Genomic DNA, 15,298 nt, shown 5'->3' with positions numbered 1-15,298 from the left:
CAATTGTCATTTTTCTGCAAATAAATGATCTAAATGACAATATTTTTATTTGAAATTTGGTAGGAATGTTGCCAGTAGGTTATAGAATAAAACAAAAATGTACATTTTACTTCAACACATACCAATAAATAGTAAAACCAGAGAAACTGATAATTTTGAAGTGGTCTCTTAATTTTTTTTGCGGCTGTATACGACTTTGAATATATGTTTTGCTGTGTATATGAGGTCTTATAAAACATTTGGGTTCTATCGCGTTATTTAGCTGTTTCTGATTGAGAGACGTTCCATGAGTTGGATTATCCGTCAACATACCAACAGTTTTGGACTTTTCACAGCTAATAATAAATCACTCCGCGATGTTCGGCCTCGGTAGCTACGGCCGAACACCACCCGTGGGATTATCCCTTACCTACCCCACTCCCACTCGTGCTATATTGCTTAATTATATGTTCTTTAATATCTAGCGTGTGTGAGTAAGTGGCATGGCCACAGCTAAGAATTTGGGGCCCCTTACAGAGTTTTTAGTTTGGTCCCCCAGCTAGATTTTCAGATTTAGATTTTTTTAGCAAATACATTTGGACACAGGCATATTTATTTTCATTTTACAAATAGTACATGTGATTTAAGTAATGCTATGATATGTTAAGCAAGCCTGCCTTGTTTGATTGGTTGTGTAGGGTCAGTGGCAAGGCATGCATGGCCAGGAACAACACAAACAGACACAGCTACTGCCAGTTGTATCAGTCTTGTAAATCCTGTATGATGGGCTACACAAATGGATTCTAATGTTGTCCATTAATTTGCTATTTGTTGACAATCCCAATAAATGAATACGACTTATTGCTTTGTGTGGTGTGAACTCTGTAGGCAATCTACAGGTATTACATATGTCACATAAGCACAGGCTGATTAGACTGTGAGTTGCTTCTTGCTGTGTGTGCCTGTTCAAACATTATTCTACACCTTTAACTGATGGTTTAAGCCTAAACTAGGAAATAGGACCCTATCTGTTTTTATTAGACCCAGTAGAAATGTCATGTGTTGTAAGCTCTGAAGATAGAGATATGTCATGTGTTTACACGCTGAGACCTATTCTGCCCTCAGTTTAGCACAGTGTCTCACAACACTGACTTCAATGTGAACAGGTGATAATAGCCAGTGCATTGAGCGTCAAATGTTTTTTTCCAGATATTTAAGGCTTACATTGAGAATTCACGGTATAACATTTCCAGAGGATCAATATCTGTGAAAGATGTTTGAAGCTGAAAACAGTGAACACAATGAATATGTAATGTGTGGAGATTTACTGATACGTTTCCTTCATCCCTTCCTGCTTCCTCACTCACTATATCGCTCTCTCACTCACTCACTCACTCACTCTCTCTCTCAGTCACACACACACATACACACACTTACCTTCCAGAAAATTGTATTAATTTGATTCCTTAGAAGTCCCTCAGTCATCAAATCCTTGAGCATTTAAGACAACTGATCAAGTGAACAAGACTTTCTGGTTTCACCAAGTGAAGGTATTTGTTTTCACACGTTCCTGTTATCCTGTTATTTCTAAAGTAAATTAGAATATTTCAGATATTTAATTCTGGGTTTGAGTTCACATCTCAACTTCACAAGACTCCTTCAAAGCCAATGAAGATGCATTTTTCTTGTAACAGTAAACATTGGCAGATCAAAACATACACTTGGCAGTCTTTGCTTTGTTAAATCTCAGTGTGACCAGAATTATGTCTGAGGGAGTAACACAGTTGATGTTGACCTACAGTAATATCTGCCTTGAAAGTAAATGTGTTCCTTTTTTAAGTAGGAGGCCAAGCATACAAACTAAAAAGCATTTAGGAGTGTAGGGTGTGTCCAAGCTACTGTTAACTCTCTTAGTTAAGGTGATGCATATTTTACTACCATATTTGTCATCATTCTTTTGCACTGTTGAGGAAAAGCTCAGTCTCCAGTGGCCAGCAAAGTTCTCCTTTTTTAAGCCCAGAATCCAGGAAAGACAAGTTTATACCGTATATGCATTTAGAATACAAACCCATTAAACCCCTGAACAGATTGGACATTTGGACAGTTGAAAGAAAACACTCGAAAGTCTTAATCAGGGCGGTCATAGAAATATAACGCCACCTGGTGGGTGAATGTTTGCCCTTCTGCGACATTCATCATTTTTCATTAGCTTACCATAACAGTGCAATATAAACACAGTATAAGCTACGTAATTGTTGCCTTATAGCAACACCAAATGCAATGCAAAATATTACAGCGCTGTGTCTACAAAAACAAAACAAACAAACAAAAAATACTATTTGAACACTGGTGTTCTGCTCAAAATGGGCATCAGGCTACATCAGACTGCATAGCACTTTTGAAAGAAGAAAAAAACTGCAGCAAATATTGTGCGTTTGTAGATCTTATAAAACGGGTGTGGAGCGTGGACAACAGTTTAAATGCTTCCACTGTTTTGTAAGAGAGTAGGCCGATTATTAGAAGCATGTCAACCTTAGGCTAAAGGTGAACTCTCTGGTGTGGTCTTCCGTTTATGAAAAAGTATTCGTCTTTGAAGATCTACTTATTGAATCAACATAGCCATTATGGGCCTAGCCTTATTGGATAAATATATTAGCTCAATACATTTTTTTTAAAATTATTATTGTAATTATAATCCTAATTCTGATTTATTCAATTTTAATTTTTAAGTAGGCTAGTCTGTCGCACCTGACACAAAACTTTCCCCTTCCGATTTGGAAAAGGCTCTTCCATGCACAATTGTACTTAATCAAAATATGGACTTGGGTAGCACTGTCCTATATGTCTGGATTAACACCTGCGTAATTAAAATACCGTGCCCTACTTCACGGTCGTAACAACGTACCTGAGCGCGCAGCCAACGGTCGAGCGCATTCCCCCCTCCCGAGTTCCTATTGCACTCGTTGCAGTAGGAGGGTTCATGAGCAGTATGACGTTGCTTTGCAAGTCAGTCCGACTGCTTAGCTGTTTTGATCAGTCCACTGTCGGGAAGCTAGAAAAATTACAAATTTCTGACCATGTTCATTATCGGAAAATAGCTGAAAGACCATGTGCACTGGCACTGTCGACTGAAATGTCAAAAGCGTTGTGTTGGTAAGGATTGCGAGTGAAATAGGCAGCTGCGAGTACTTCTGCGCTCAGCTGTCAGACTGAAACTACTGGATGCACGTCAAGAGTAAATAACAGTCGTAACCTTGTGGATAGTGTGAGGAAGAAATACTTATTGGCTTGTTTTGTCTATTTCTACATCTCTTGGATTATTGCTACCCAGCAACACAGTCACCAACCGAAACTGGATGTCGTAATAAAGGTAAGGACTTAAGAGCATTGGTCCAAGGAGCATTGTCGACTTTTAAATGTAAGCTAAATTAGCTATATTATTAACTGCGACATCAGTTTAACGGTACTTTGTAAAACAGAGTTCCAAACCGATTTCTATCAAAGTTGTAATGTCATCTGGTGTGCGATTCGGCTTCTAGGCTACGTGGAAAACAATATTTTAATTAAAGCTAAGGGGGCATTTAAAATCTGAACCTATCACTAACACCAATAACATTCTTATAACTAGATTTCGCGTCGTGATGGTGATGACAGTGGTAATAATGATGATAATAATATGCTAGGGTCAGAAATAGCCTACTGTTATCTCGTTTAACGAATGAAAAGCTAGTTGTGTGTGTAAGAAATGGTCTTGTGAAATAGCATCCATGTGCAGTGTTCATCTACTTGGGCAAGTAACAAGACTGAAGTTAAGTTAATGATTTCTTTCACAGCAGTTTAGCAAAATGTTATTTTCATGTCAAAGCATTGGCGCGTTAGTATCCTACATGTTGAGAGTTCCGTATGCTTCTTCCATGATGTTGTCATTGCTAGGCGTATGTCCGCGCTGTCTTTGTTTTACTAATTTGTAACTTGCGACAACCTACATGTGTCAACGCACCGATTAACTTTTTGGTAATTACGCATATTTTGAGGGTGTAAACGCAGTGTAAATGGCACGTTAAATGCACTGGGATTTCGAAGGAATTAACGTTAAAATAAGCTTGTAATACATGCTTTATGTTGGATGAAGTCTCTCCTAGTCAGCTTTTGCTAACATAAAGACAGACTATGATAAAGATGTTTGCAATGCATAATGTTTTCGCGTAGCACAAATAACTAGGTTGACTTGAAAGGATACAAAAAGTTGTGTTGACATGCCAACATTCGTGTAATAAACATCGCTGTCTTTTTGGATAGGTCTGCACTAAAAAGCAGTGGTTTTATTAAATGCCCACCCTCTGATTTGTTTCCAAAAGTTTGATACGATGTTTTGCTAAACAATTCTCGATATTTAGAATTTCAAGTGATGTCGCAGCAATGTTGTGGCTGCAAAGCTAATAAATGTTGGAGTGACAAAGTAGCCGGACCAATCCGCGCCTGACATGATAAACTTCTAGCGACAGTGTGTCTCCTCTTGTCCAATGGTCGCTTGCCTGAGTTCGGGAGCCCAAAGAACGGTACAGGATACGTCACGTATTTTAAAGCCGTACTGTCATTTTGACTGGGATTTATATAATGTTATAAAAATGGTATCGTATGTGCTGAAACAAGTCACAACTCAACAAAGAAATTAAAACAATAGGAGCAAGTCCAGTCAAACGTGTATAATACATATTTTCGTCGTGGTTAATTCCTCCCTGGCACGTACACGTTTTACAGAATTTACAGTAACTTTGTGGAAAGTCTGCGCCGTAACTATCCAAGTTCTTTCAGTCAAGTTTTGTGGTTACTCAGCGCAAATACAGACTCGGGCTACAGTAGAGGGAAAGGCTTGTGGCACCCGGATCATCTTGTGTCAGTCGGATCAAGTCTCAGCCCAGCCCCTCCTTCCTCGGCAGTCGTGCTTTCTCGAGTCTCCGTATTTCCCACTGACACATACAGGCCGTAAACAAGACTTTCGAGACCTACAGCACCACCTAAAACACACACACACACACACACACACACACACACACACACACACACACACACACACACACACACACACACACACACACACACACACACACACAGCACACCACTGATTTTTATTGATTTTATTCAGCTACTATTTTCCATTTTAAATTTAGAATATGCTTCAGGAGTCAGTAATATTTATCTATCATACAATAACAATCTAACTCTACCGACTGTGTCTGCATGACAGATGGTATGTCAGGAAATATCTCACTAACTTAATTCATTTACTCAATATGATCTCAATGTTTAATTAACAGTGCCGTAATACTTACATGTAATGACTCGAGGCTGCATTCAACATACCTCTCTCAGTGTGCATATTCTTACCTTTTTACCAGACCACATACAAATGAAGAAACAGCAGTATCATAAATCTGTGTGTTAGGGCTTTGTTTGTTTTACCCTAGAATGTTTTTCCTGTTTTCCACCAACCTCTTTATTCTTCCTAGAGGTCCGCTGGGTGCATCAATGATCCAGTTATGGAGACCAAAAGATACCAAAGTTTCTTCGAAGGAAGCAACACAGAGAACAGATGGGCTCAGGTGCCCAGTGGTATGGAGCTTTGCTGCAGTGCAGAGGAGGGCTGTCTGAGCAGCAGTGACGTCCTCATGGACATCGTGAACGTCAACGGCTCTGCTTCCTCCAACGCTGCCACTGCCACAGCTGCTGCCTGCAAGGAGAACAGCATAAAGAGAGCAGAGCAGGAGCGACAGCCCATGGTCCGTGTCTCACAGAACCAGAACCAGAACCAACACTTTGCCTTCCCCCCGTTTGGCCTAAATAGCGGCCGCAAGTCCGAGACCGACTCCAAGGAGCTCTCCAAGACTGTGGCTGAGTCTATGGGTCTGTACATGAACGCGGCCAGGGAAGCAGATTTTGGGTTCAGTGCGCAGCAGCAGGGTGCCCAGTGTGGCCAGTGCAGCCCTGGGAAACTGTACCCGGCCGCCGGTGGGCGAGGGGTGCTGGAGGACAGCCAGGCCAGCTCCTCAGGGAGCCCCAAAATGAAAGGTCCTCCTCCTGGGTCATTTGCAGCAGGGTCTCAGATCCCCAGCACTACTCAAACCGAGTGCAGCTCGGGGGCTTCCTCCTCCGCCCTGGCAACCGCTCTCTTCGCCAGCTCACCAACCCAATCCTCCATCTCCAGTCCAACGGGAGTCCAAATGGTGACCTCCACCACCAGCCCAACATATTTTGGCACTGGCTGTTCATCCATCGGGAGCCCAGTCAACCCTGCTGCTGCTGGGAGCGGTGTTCCAAGCCTGGGTACCCAAGTCCATCGTAGGAGCTCTTCAACCTGTAGCCCCATTGAGTCAAGCACAGTGGGATCGCCTCTAGGAAGTCCTCTGAATGTGATGCGCTCGCCCCTGTCCAGCCCTCAGAGCATGGGCAGTGTCCGCTCACCACCCTCCTGCAGTACCAACATGAGGTCATCTGTCTCCAGCCCCACGGGAAGCTGCTGTACTGCTAGACCGTCCATGTCCAGCCCACCATCAGGGGTCACCATGGCTGTGGCGAGCCCTAGAAATGCCCCCTCGTCTGGGTTTCCTGTCTCTAGCCCACCTAGTGGACTCGGCCTGGTTCAGAGTGACACTCACAGTCCAGAGAGACAAGAGAGCAGTGACTTCAAAGCCTTCGAGTTCCCAAAAGTGGAAAACATAGACGGGGAGATGTACAGTGTGGGCCTGGACCAGATGGGAATGGTGAAGTATATCAAGAACGAGCCGGATCCAGACTTCAGAAGCATGTGTCTCGGTTCTGGCGGGAAGAAGTGTTGCAATGTTGCAAACCCCCCATTTGTGGCCCACATCAAAAGTGAGCCCAATAAGGAGGATATCTGTTTAAACCAACATTATGGTGAGCCACACCAGCACCAGCACCAGCACTCTCTGGGCCTCTTTCCTGCCTCAGAGACCACATACTTATCCTTGAGGGATAATATTGATGAGTATAGTCTCTCTGGGATTTTGGGACCACCCATTTCCTCTCTCAATGGCAACTATGAGCCAGGTGTGTTCCCCAGCAACAGCCTGACCAAGGGTATAAAGCAGGAAGCCAACGATGGCAGCTACTACCCTGAGAACTGCAGCAACGGGCCAACATCCGCCATCGTCGGCGTTAACTCCGGAGGGCACTCGTTTCACTACCAGATAGGAGCACAAGGAACAATGTCGTTTGCACGGCATGACATGAGGGACCAGACAAACCCGTTAATGAATCTGATCTCCCCGGTCACGGCTCTGATGGAATCGTGGAAATCGCGGCCGGGAATGCCACAGGGGGTACTGTCCTCAAGAGGAGAGGGTTATCCAGGTCAGAACTGCATCACTGACATGTCCAGGTAAGAAGGATGGTGCATGAAACAAAGTGCAATGCATGTTGAGTGTGGAATAGATTTCTGTTTGAGGATCATATCTAGGCATTAGTGCATCCACTGCTTCACAGCCTTAATGGGGAATAGGCTGTGGGAGCAAAAGGTGACCTGCAGGATTTGAGTGTGCACACGTATAATGAGGATAACCTGAACGCCAATGATGCATTAAAGCTGTTTAAGTAAGTCAGTGCAGAAGTGCATTTAAATACTGCTTTGTGATAATGGACAAATAACAACAGTGGAGATTATGCGAGTTGTGTAACACACAGGTGGGGCTGTCTTTGGCTCAGACAGCATGAACTGAGGGATAGAGTCCAGGTCATTGTTTAAGTACAGTTTAGTAGACTATGCTCACAATGTGACACACCCCTCCACTCTACTGTAGCAGGCAGGTGAAGTTGACATCTTATCAGAAATGTTATGTGTACTAAAACAACATTTAGTGTGTTCTTATCAAGACGGCCTTGTGCAATGCAAATATCTTGTCCTCATTGAGGCCATGGCTATTCTCTGGCAACAAAACAACTGACTAATGATCCCTGTCATGTACTGTGGTCAGTAAATGAACAGTCGAATATAGAGCAATGTGGGTGGAACCGTCAAACAAAAAGAAACGTTAGAAAAAAGAAAACAGCATTTCCATTTTGTCTGTTGTTGGCAAAAAGGCACTGGCACCCCCTAACTTTGACACAGTTGTGTTCCAGCCAGTCCAGTTAAATGACCTAGTTGCATGAGAAAGTAACTAAATGAATTAAAATCCATGGAAATAAAAACTAAACAACAGGGCTATAAACTTTCCAATAACTGTGCTATTTCAGTGAAATTATGTGAACCTCTTACGTAACCCAACGCCAACCAGGGAAAATGGTGGTTTATTCACAATTTCTCGAAAGATAAGACTCCAAGTGTTGGAGGTGGTCGGGATTACCTATTATTTGCTGCCTGTCTGATTTCTTTTGAATATAGTGTGTCTAACCCCAGTCTTAATTAAATGCCCATTAGCCATTGAGGGCCATAAATGAATGCACAGCAGATTGTAAATTTCCTGGTTGCATCACTTTTTTATGTGCTCCCATAGTGCAGGAAGCATTAAACAAAGCCATAAACCATATCCCCCCTGATGAACAAAACTTGATAAGAGTCAGATGTTTGCTTAGGTCCAATAATTGTGATTATTGGTCCCCTTGATGGAATGTTTTTATTTGCTGCTATTCTCGGATTGGGCAGTTCCAGCCTGCTGTGAACAGGATGATATACTGTAACTGATATCCTCCTACTCAGTTTTGACATTGTCAACCGCAATTGATCGCTGTATATTTAGCCATATTCCATCATACGTTTATTTTGAATGGGATGTCCAAAGTATTACAGCTCACTACTTCTGTAGCATTCATTTAGTTTTTGTGTGAAAGATTCTGATTCTGATTCTGAGAGGTATTGTGGTGTTCTAGATTTACCATGCAATTTGGTTTTATGCGACTACATACCATACAATCAAAACTATAGCATTGCATTTTATACAGTCAAGACTTCATACTTTCAGCTATATTCATAATTAAGTGCTCCCTATTGATTGGCTTCAAGAGGGATTGAGTAAATTATTTACATTCACAATTTATAGTCAAATGGGAAAGACTAGATATAAATATTAATGTTACCTGGCTGGCCTGAATTTTAGTATGAGCCTGAAAGAAAGCATAGCGCTCATGCAGTCATGGACATTGAAGTCTGTCTTCAGTTTTAAATCCCTCCTGTAGCACCTTTGCCTTGATTGACCCTGTCTTATGTTTACTAAAATCATCCATATTTATTTATTTATTTAGTTACTGTATGTATTTGGTCTTTTCAGCTGCTCCCCCACTACCTAACAATGCTGCCTTATGATCAAAAGGAACCAATTTTACTTTTGTTCAAAGCCCAACCATAAAATAATTAGCCCATGGGTATTTCATGCAATAAATTCTATTGTTTTTCTTTTAATGCTTGCATGACTTCACCAAGGTTTTAAATCAATAACCGGTGTAGTGGAAATGTGAGTGTGTGTGTGTGTGTGTGCCTTTCAGAGGAGGAGGTCCTGTGTGTGAGTGTGTGTGTGTGTGTGTGTGTGTGTGTGTGTGTGTGTGTGTGTGTGTGTGTGTGTTTGTGTGTGTGTAGGGAGATAGAGAGATGGAAGAGAGAGGGAGAGAGAGAGATAAGAAAAGGAGGGATAACGAGCCATGCAGAGGGAATGATATGGCAGTTACCTTGAAGGCGACCCATATGTCCGGGGACGGGGTGATGTTGACGGGATGAGTGCCATGGCAGTACTAATGAGATCCAGCTTAGCTGCGTGACACACTGAATGACGGTCAGAGGCAGGGTGGCCCAGTGCCCTGCACGAGCCTCGCAGCTTACATCTCAACACTGTTCACCTTATATGCAGCTCTCTCTCTTTCACTCTTTCTCACTCTCTGACCACCTATCTCTCTCTGCTCCTTTCCTTACATTTTTCTCACATATAATATTCTCTCCATTTTCTTTTTCTGTGGTTTTCTCATTATTCTCTTGTCCTGATTTTTTTATTTTCTCCCTCATATATGCGCAGTTACCAGGTCTTTGATATTTGCATTTATCCCTTCCTGTTGTAAATGTTTAAAAAGTTAAGCACTTACTAAAAACATTGATATTTACTTATACTGATCAGCAGTGAACGTTTATATCGTTATCTTCTCGTCTCGTCTCGTCTCGTCTCTTCTCTTCTCGTCTCATCTCTCAGGAGTTACTTTATGTGAGTATGTGACTGTAGGTTCATTGGGTGATTCTGGATCACTCTTATGTTTTACCGTCGATTCCAAGGCAGTTATGTGTAAGGCTTGAAGGAAACCCTAGATGAGGAAGAAAGAGCTAGGAATCCCCCTGCCCTGAATGCTCCTGCTAAGTGGTTGGGGCTTTCAACAGAGGAGTTTGCTGTAGGTGGCCAACTACTGTACTGAGGTTGACATTTCCACTGGAGATTTTCCTGTGCTGTATGCCATTAAAGTTGCATTGAACAAATGTGATGAACTCCAGGGGAGTCACCATGAAAAGGCATAAAACACATGGTGGAGGAGGTTTAAGTCTCCTCTCAGTGCTGTGGTGGAATTCAGCCTTGTGAGTCCATTCACACTTACGAACATACAGCAGCATAATGAGATTGCAGCAAAATGATGAAAAACTGGAATGATTAGGAAAATGACCTACTTTTGTGTGCTGGATTACTCCTTTCTTTTATGTTTTGCTTATTTGAAATCTTGTTTTGCTCTGAGTGTATTACAGTCCAGTTTCTCCAATTAGTAGAGGATATCACTGTCCTGAAACGAGGTGACCTGTATTCCAGTGTTCAGCATGGCACAGGGTATTCACTGTTACACACATGCCATCTACTGAAATGTGTATTTGAATGTATGTATGATGATTATATTAGATGTTTTGTTTTGGACCAGATGTATTCAGTAAAATGGTCAGAACTGGCACAGTTGAGTCTTTTTGCAGCTTTAGAATGAAGACATATTTGAAAAGAAGTACAGTTAACTTTGTTTGCTTTAATTTATTATAGGAACATCATTATTAGGATAGATAACACATGCTATAACGTCTGTAAAGAATGTGGTGTCTTAGGATGTGATGTAAATAGAGCCACAAGTTCTCTCCTTTTCATTGGTCTTGAGAAGAGGAAAACTCTGCATTGGACCTTTGCCAACTTCCAATGTTCCTTGGAAAGATGAAAGGCCATATTCCCGTGAGAGCTCTAATAACAGCATAATTGTAGGTTCTTTTGCAGAATTAATGAACAGCATTGATTTGTTTAATTCAGATGTGGTAGGGTACTAAAATCCAATTAAATCCCACTCACTTGCTATGCGCTGTTGCATTGTGGGAAGTGGTGCCATTGCCATGGGTCAAACTTGCCTGTGCCTGTAGATATGGAATGGATCATGTAACACAAAGAGAGAGGGAGAGAGAGAGAGAAAATGAAAGAGAGAGGGAGAGAGAGAGGGTGAAAAGACAGACAGACAGTGAGTAAGAGAGAAAGCATCACAAACAGCAGTGATATTAGAAATTCTAATGTCAATATAATTGTAGGAGACTAGTCGACTAGTGTTTTTTATACACTTCCTCCCAGTGTTCACTTAGCATAATGTGGAATTGGCCATGGATGGTGTGCTGAGACTGTCTGCAATGAAACAGCACTTTCTTAACAAAGCAAGGTGTCTCTCTTTACTTGAATTCTGTATTTAAATAAGCGATTGGAAGTTGAGCTGCTGTGAAAGAGAGAAAATATGTATCATGGTGAAACTAGAATAATACAGTGAGTTACTGAAAATGAGGGCCGATTCAAGTTACTGCAGATTCACACACTTGAGGAATGGCTCAGTTGTTAGGGTGCCATAGAGAACAAGGTGTCAAATTCTCTCTCTCTCTCTCTCTCTCTCTATCTCTTCCTCTGTCTTTCTCTGCCCCCAACTCACTCTCTCTTTCTTTCTCCTTCTGTCATACTTTATTTGTGAACAAATACTTTCTTTCTCTTCTCTTTCTGTGTTTGAACACACACACACACACACACACACACACACACACACACACACACACACACACACACACACACACACACAAACAAAACTTGGCACGCAAACTTGGCATAGTAATAGAAATGTGGTCGCTATCCGCAAGGTTTTCTGGGATAGAGATGCATGTCCTCATTTGAACTTCTACCTAAAACAGGTTTTGAAGATCCCAAGCCAAATTTCCACAAGCCGGGTGAAACCTGTGCATCTGCCAGTACCCCAGTCAGGTCTCATCACACCAGGCTTCATCTAATAGCTTTGCTATGTTATTTCTACAACCATCTCCGATGCTAGTCACAATGATTTATTGGTTTTTAAGATAACTAGAAAATGTTTACTGTACAACTAGTCTTGCTTTTTCATTTCTGTATGTACTGTATTTAAATGAGAGGGAGAGAGGGAGAGAAGAATAACGAGATCATTATATGATGATTTCAGTAAACTGAGTACAATAGTAACCATAGATCTCATGATATGAATGTGTTGCACACAGTGGGCTGTGACATGAAATATTATTTTTTAAACGATTGTACTAAGTGCATTCACCTCCTGACATTTTTGGGGAAAAAGTCTTATCTCTGAATGTCAGAGCCAACATTTGCCGTGGCTTGATGTGAACAAACAATAACATAACATGATCATTCATGTTTAATTGGAAGTTGCTCAAGTGATGATGTTGAATGAGTTATTTTGGAGCCAGTTTTAGCCAGTGAAGGGGACTTGAGTATAGGCTACATCATCACAAAGCCCAGGCAGACATGGACGCCATTAATGAAAGCACGTCAAAAAATGTTAATTGTTCCGCTTGGGTGGCAAAGTAGGTCAAGCTCAGCTGACTCAATTAAAGTGCAAGGGGGAAAAACACAACCGGAAGACAGGCAAACTTTCCAGGCTCATTTTATGTAACACTACCAGTTCTCCTCCCCCTATTTTTTCGCTCTCTTTCTCTCCCTCTCTCTCGTACTCCCGCTCTCTCTTTCTGTCCGTCTCTCTCTCTCTCTCTCTCTGTCTAACACATGTGTGCTGCACTTTTGAATATGTCCAATAAATCTTTAAAGATGGCCGGCGCGCGGCATCGAGTGTGACCTAGAAAGCACACAGAGGCTTTTTCTTTTGAGCTGTTGGTGGGAAAAACAACGCAATGCTTGCCTTTGTTCCGGCTTGAGGTGGACCCATAAAAATGAATTCTCCACTCAAATGACAATGGCTACAGGAAAGTCAAAAGAATAAATCATGTTTAGAGGACCAGGGATAAGCACTGTTGCACTGACCAGACAGCTTAAAAGACAGCCAGCCCAGCAAGATGACAGGGCAACACATGAATATACTGGTACGGATGTTAAAACTCAGAAGTGTGCCTAACTTAATCATGACATTTCTGCTGCAAAATCCCATTATCTTAAATATAGTGCTTGACAGCTTGATTACAAAAAGCTTTCGAAGAATAACCAATAATGATTGAGGAATTAAGTCAAATCTAAATTTGTACGTAAAATTTTTGTAAGGACAGGAATCATTAGAATTTGGTTGTACACACTACAAGCCACCGTTTGGTGAAAAAGGTTTTTACATAAATGACACTATTATTACTCAATCCCTACTACCACTTGTAGTCAGGGTTAGTTATGTGTTGCATAGCAACGACTGTGCAGCCTCAGAGCAAGAAAGAGAGAGAGAGAGAGATGAAGATGGGGGAGGGAGAATGGTGTACTTAATGTTTATTTCTGTATAAACAAATCTTAAAAAGAAGCAAAAGGTTGAGATTTGTAGATTAAAGTAGAACAGTTAGGGCTTTTATGGTGGTGTGTTGAGCCTATGACCTAGATGCTCATATGTGCAGTGTTTTTCTAACCTGTGTCAATACCTGTTTAGCCCATTGAAATGGCTAATTGCTCACAGGCTCTGGTTAGAATCTGACCTAAATGGGCCTCGGCAATCGTTTGGGATCATTGAGTCACAAGTCACATCTAAGATTCTTCTTGTCTAAGTTTTAAAATGGTTTAATTGTTTAATAATAAAATATTTTTTAATGAATAAAAAGAGCACCATATTGATCTGTCACTCAAAAAAAGGATATCTCCGATTTATACTAATCTCACTATGAAAGATAATGGGGGATACTCTAGAGACCAGGTCATAGTTACTTTATTCTGTGCTGGAAGTAAATCACATCTATCTGGCTACTGACATTCTAATGGCTGACTCATTTGGCAAATTTTCCCTTTAACATAATGATTGCAGAAGTCCTGATGTTACATGGATTTTAATTATGTCAACCAGCTGCAAAAAACGTAAGCGAATGATTTAAGAAGTAGGCCTAATGCCTGATTTGCTACAAGGAGATGTCAAACTTAACACTAAGGCTTTGCAATGGGTTTGTCCAGTAAAATTATTATGTTTCAAAATGGAGGATATGTCACACGTAATAACCATTGCAGTATAAATCCAAGCAGCACAAATCATTTTAGCATTTAAAGCATTTAATCCTTGCTCCGGGCCCAACTTGGTGCTCACATCTGGAGTGATAATTCGGAATTTTTACAGCAAGATACATTCTTCACATGCCAAACTGCTCCAACAAGACCTTCCTGCATTAGAGGTCAGGTATGAACTTCAACTCGGCTGTTAGCACTCAATTAACAAAAACACCCCCTCCAGAAAGAAAAAAGAAATATAAATCATGTCAATATTGTGTTCCGCTTGACATTGGGCTGTCCTGTTATGAAATAAGTTGTCCCTGGTTTTTGTGACATTATGTTCTGTCTTTGTGGGTTCTGAATGGGTGCTCTGACCCATTTCAGTGTAGGGCTCGGTGTCGGACCACTAGGCTAACTGTTGGGTTGCATGCACTCTAATGTTCAATGGGCAATTCTGACTGAAGGTTGGAAAGCACTGTTTCCATGGCAATGAACCATATCCTACTTTTCCCATTAGCACGGTTAATTGATGTTACAGTTGCTTGCTACATTTTGCTCCCCCTCTCCCCTTTTTTTCCCAGCGCACAATTTTGTATTTCTTGTCGCAACACCCCCATGTGCAGAGATACATTTTGAAGCCGAGGCGTTTGTTTCACAGTTGTTGTTGTTGAGGCGGATGACATGCTCTGAGTTCTACCCTCATACCGACACGCTCAGATTCCAACAGCATATGCTGCCATATTTCTGGAATCTGTGTCAGGGCTCAAAGTTCAGGTGGCTCTGACAGCGTTTCAAGTATTGCGTGTGAATGTGTGCGCCTCACAAACTAGATCTGACTGACACTGAGGAGTCGGTCAAACTGGTTCCAGACAGATATGTGTGATTAT

The 15,298-nt window shown here is 41.6% G+C and overlaps 1 protein-coding gene across 2 annotated transcripts in view; it reads left to right on the top strand.

Annotated features, from left to right (window-relative positions):
- Positions 1–3,063: 3,063 nt before the first annotated feature.
- Positions 3,064–15,298, top strand: part of nr3c2 (nuclear receptor subfamily 3, group C, member 2) — a 77,660-nt gene continuing 65,425 nt past the window's right edge. For both annotated transcript variants that reach the window (XM_080837351.1, XM_080837350.1), the window contains exons 1-2: positions 3,064–3,349; positions 5,490–7,378. In XM_080837351.1, coding sequence (XP_080693477.1) covers positions 5,520–7,378 — 1,859 coding nt within the window. In that variant the 5' untranslated portion in view covers positions 3,064–3,349; positions 5,490–5,519. The remainder of the gene's footprint in view (positions 3,350–5,489; positions 7,379–15,298) is intronic.

The sequence above is a fragment of the Sprattus sprattus genome, assembly GCF_963457725.1.
Source record: "Sprattus sprattus genome assembly, chromosome: 4".
Classification (NCBI taxonomy): domain Eukaryota; kingdom Metazoa; phylum Chordata; class Actinopteri; order Clupeiformes; family Clupeidae; genus Sprattus; species Sprattus sprattus.
Note: the sequence above shows the minus strand (reverse complement) of the source record. Positions and strands in the feature narration are given on the sequence as shown.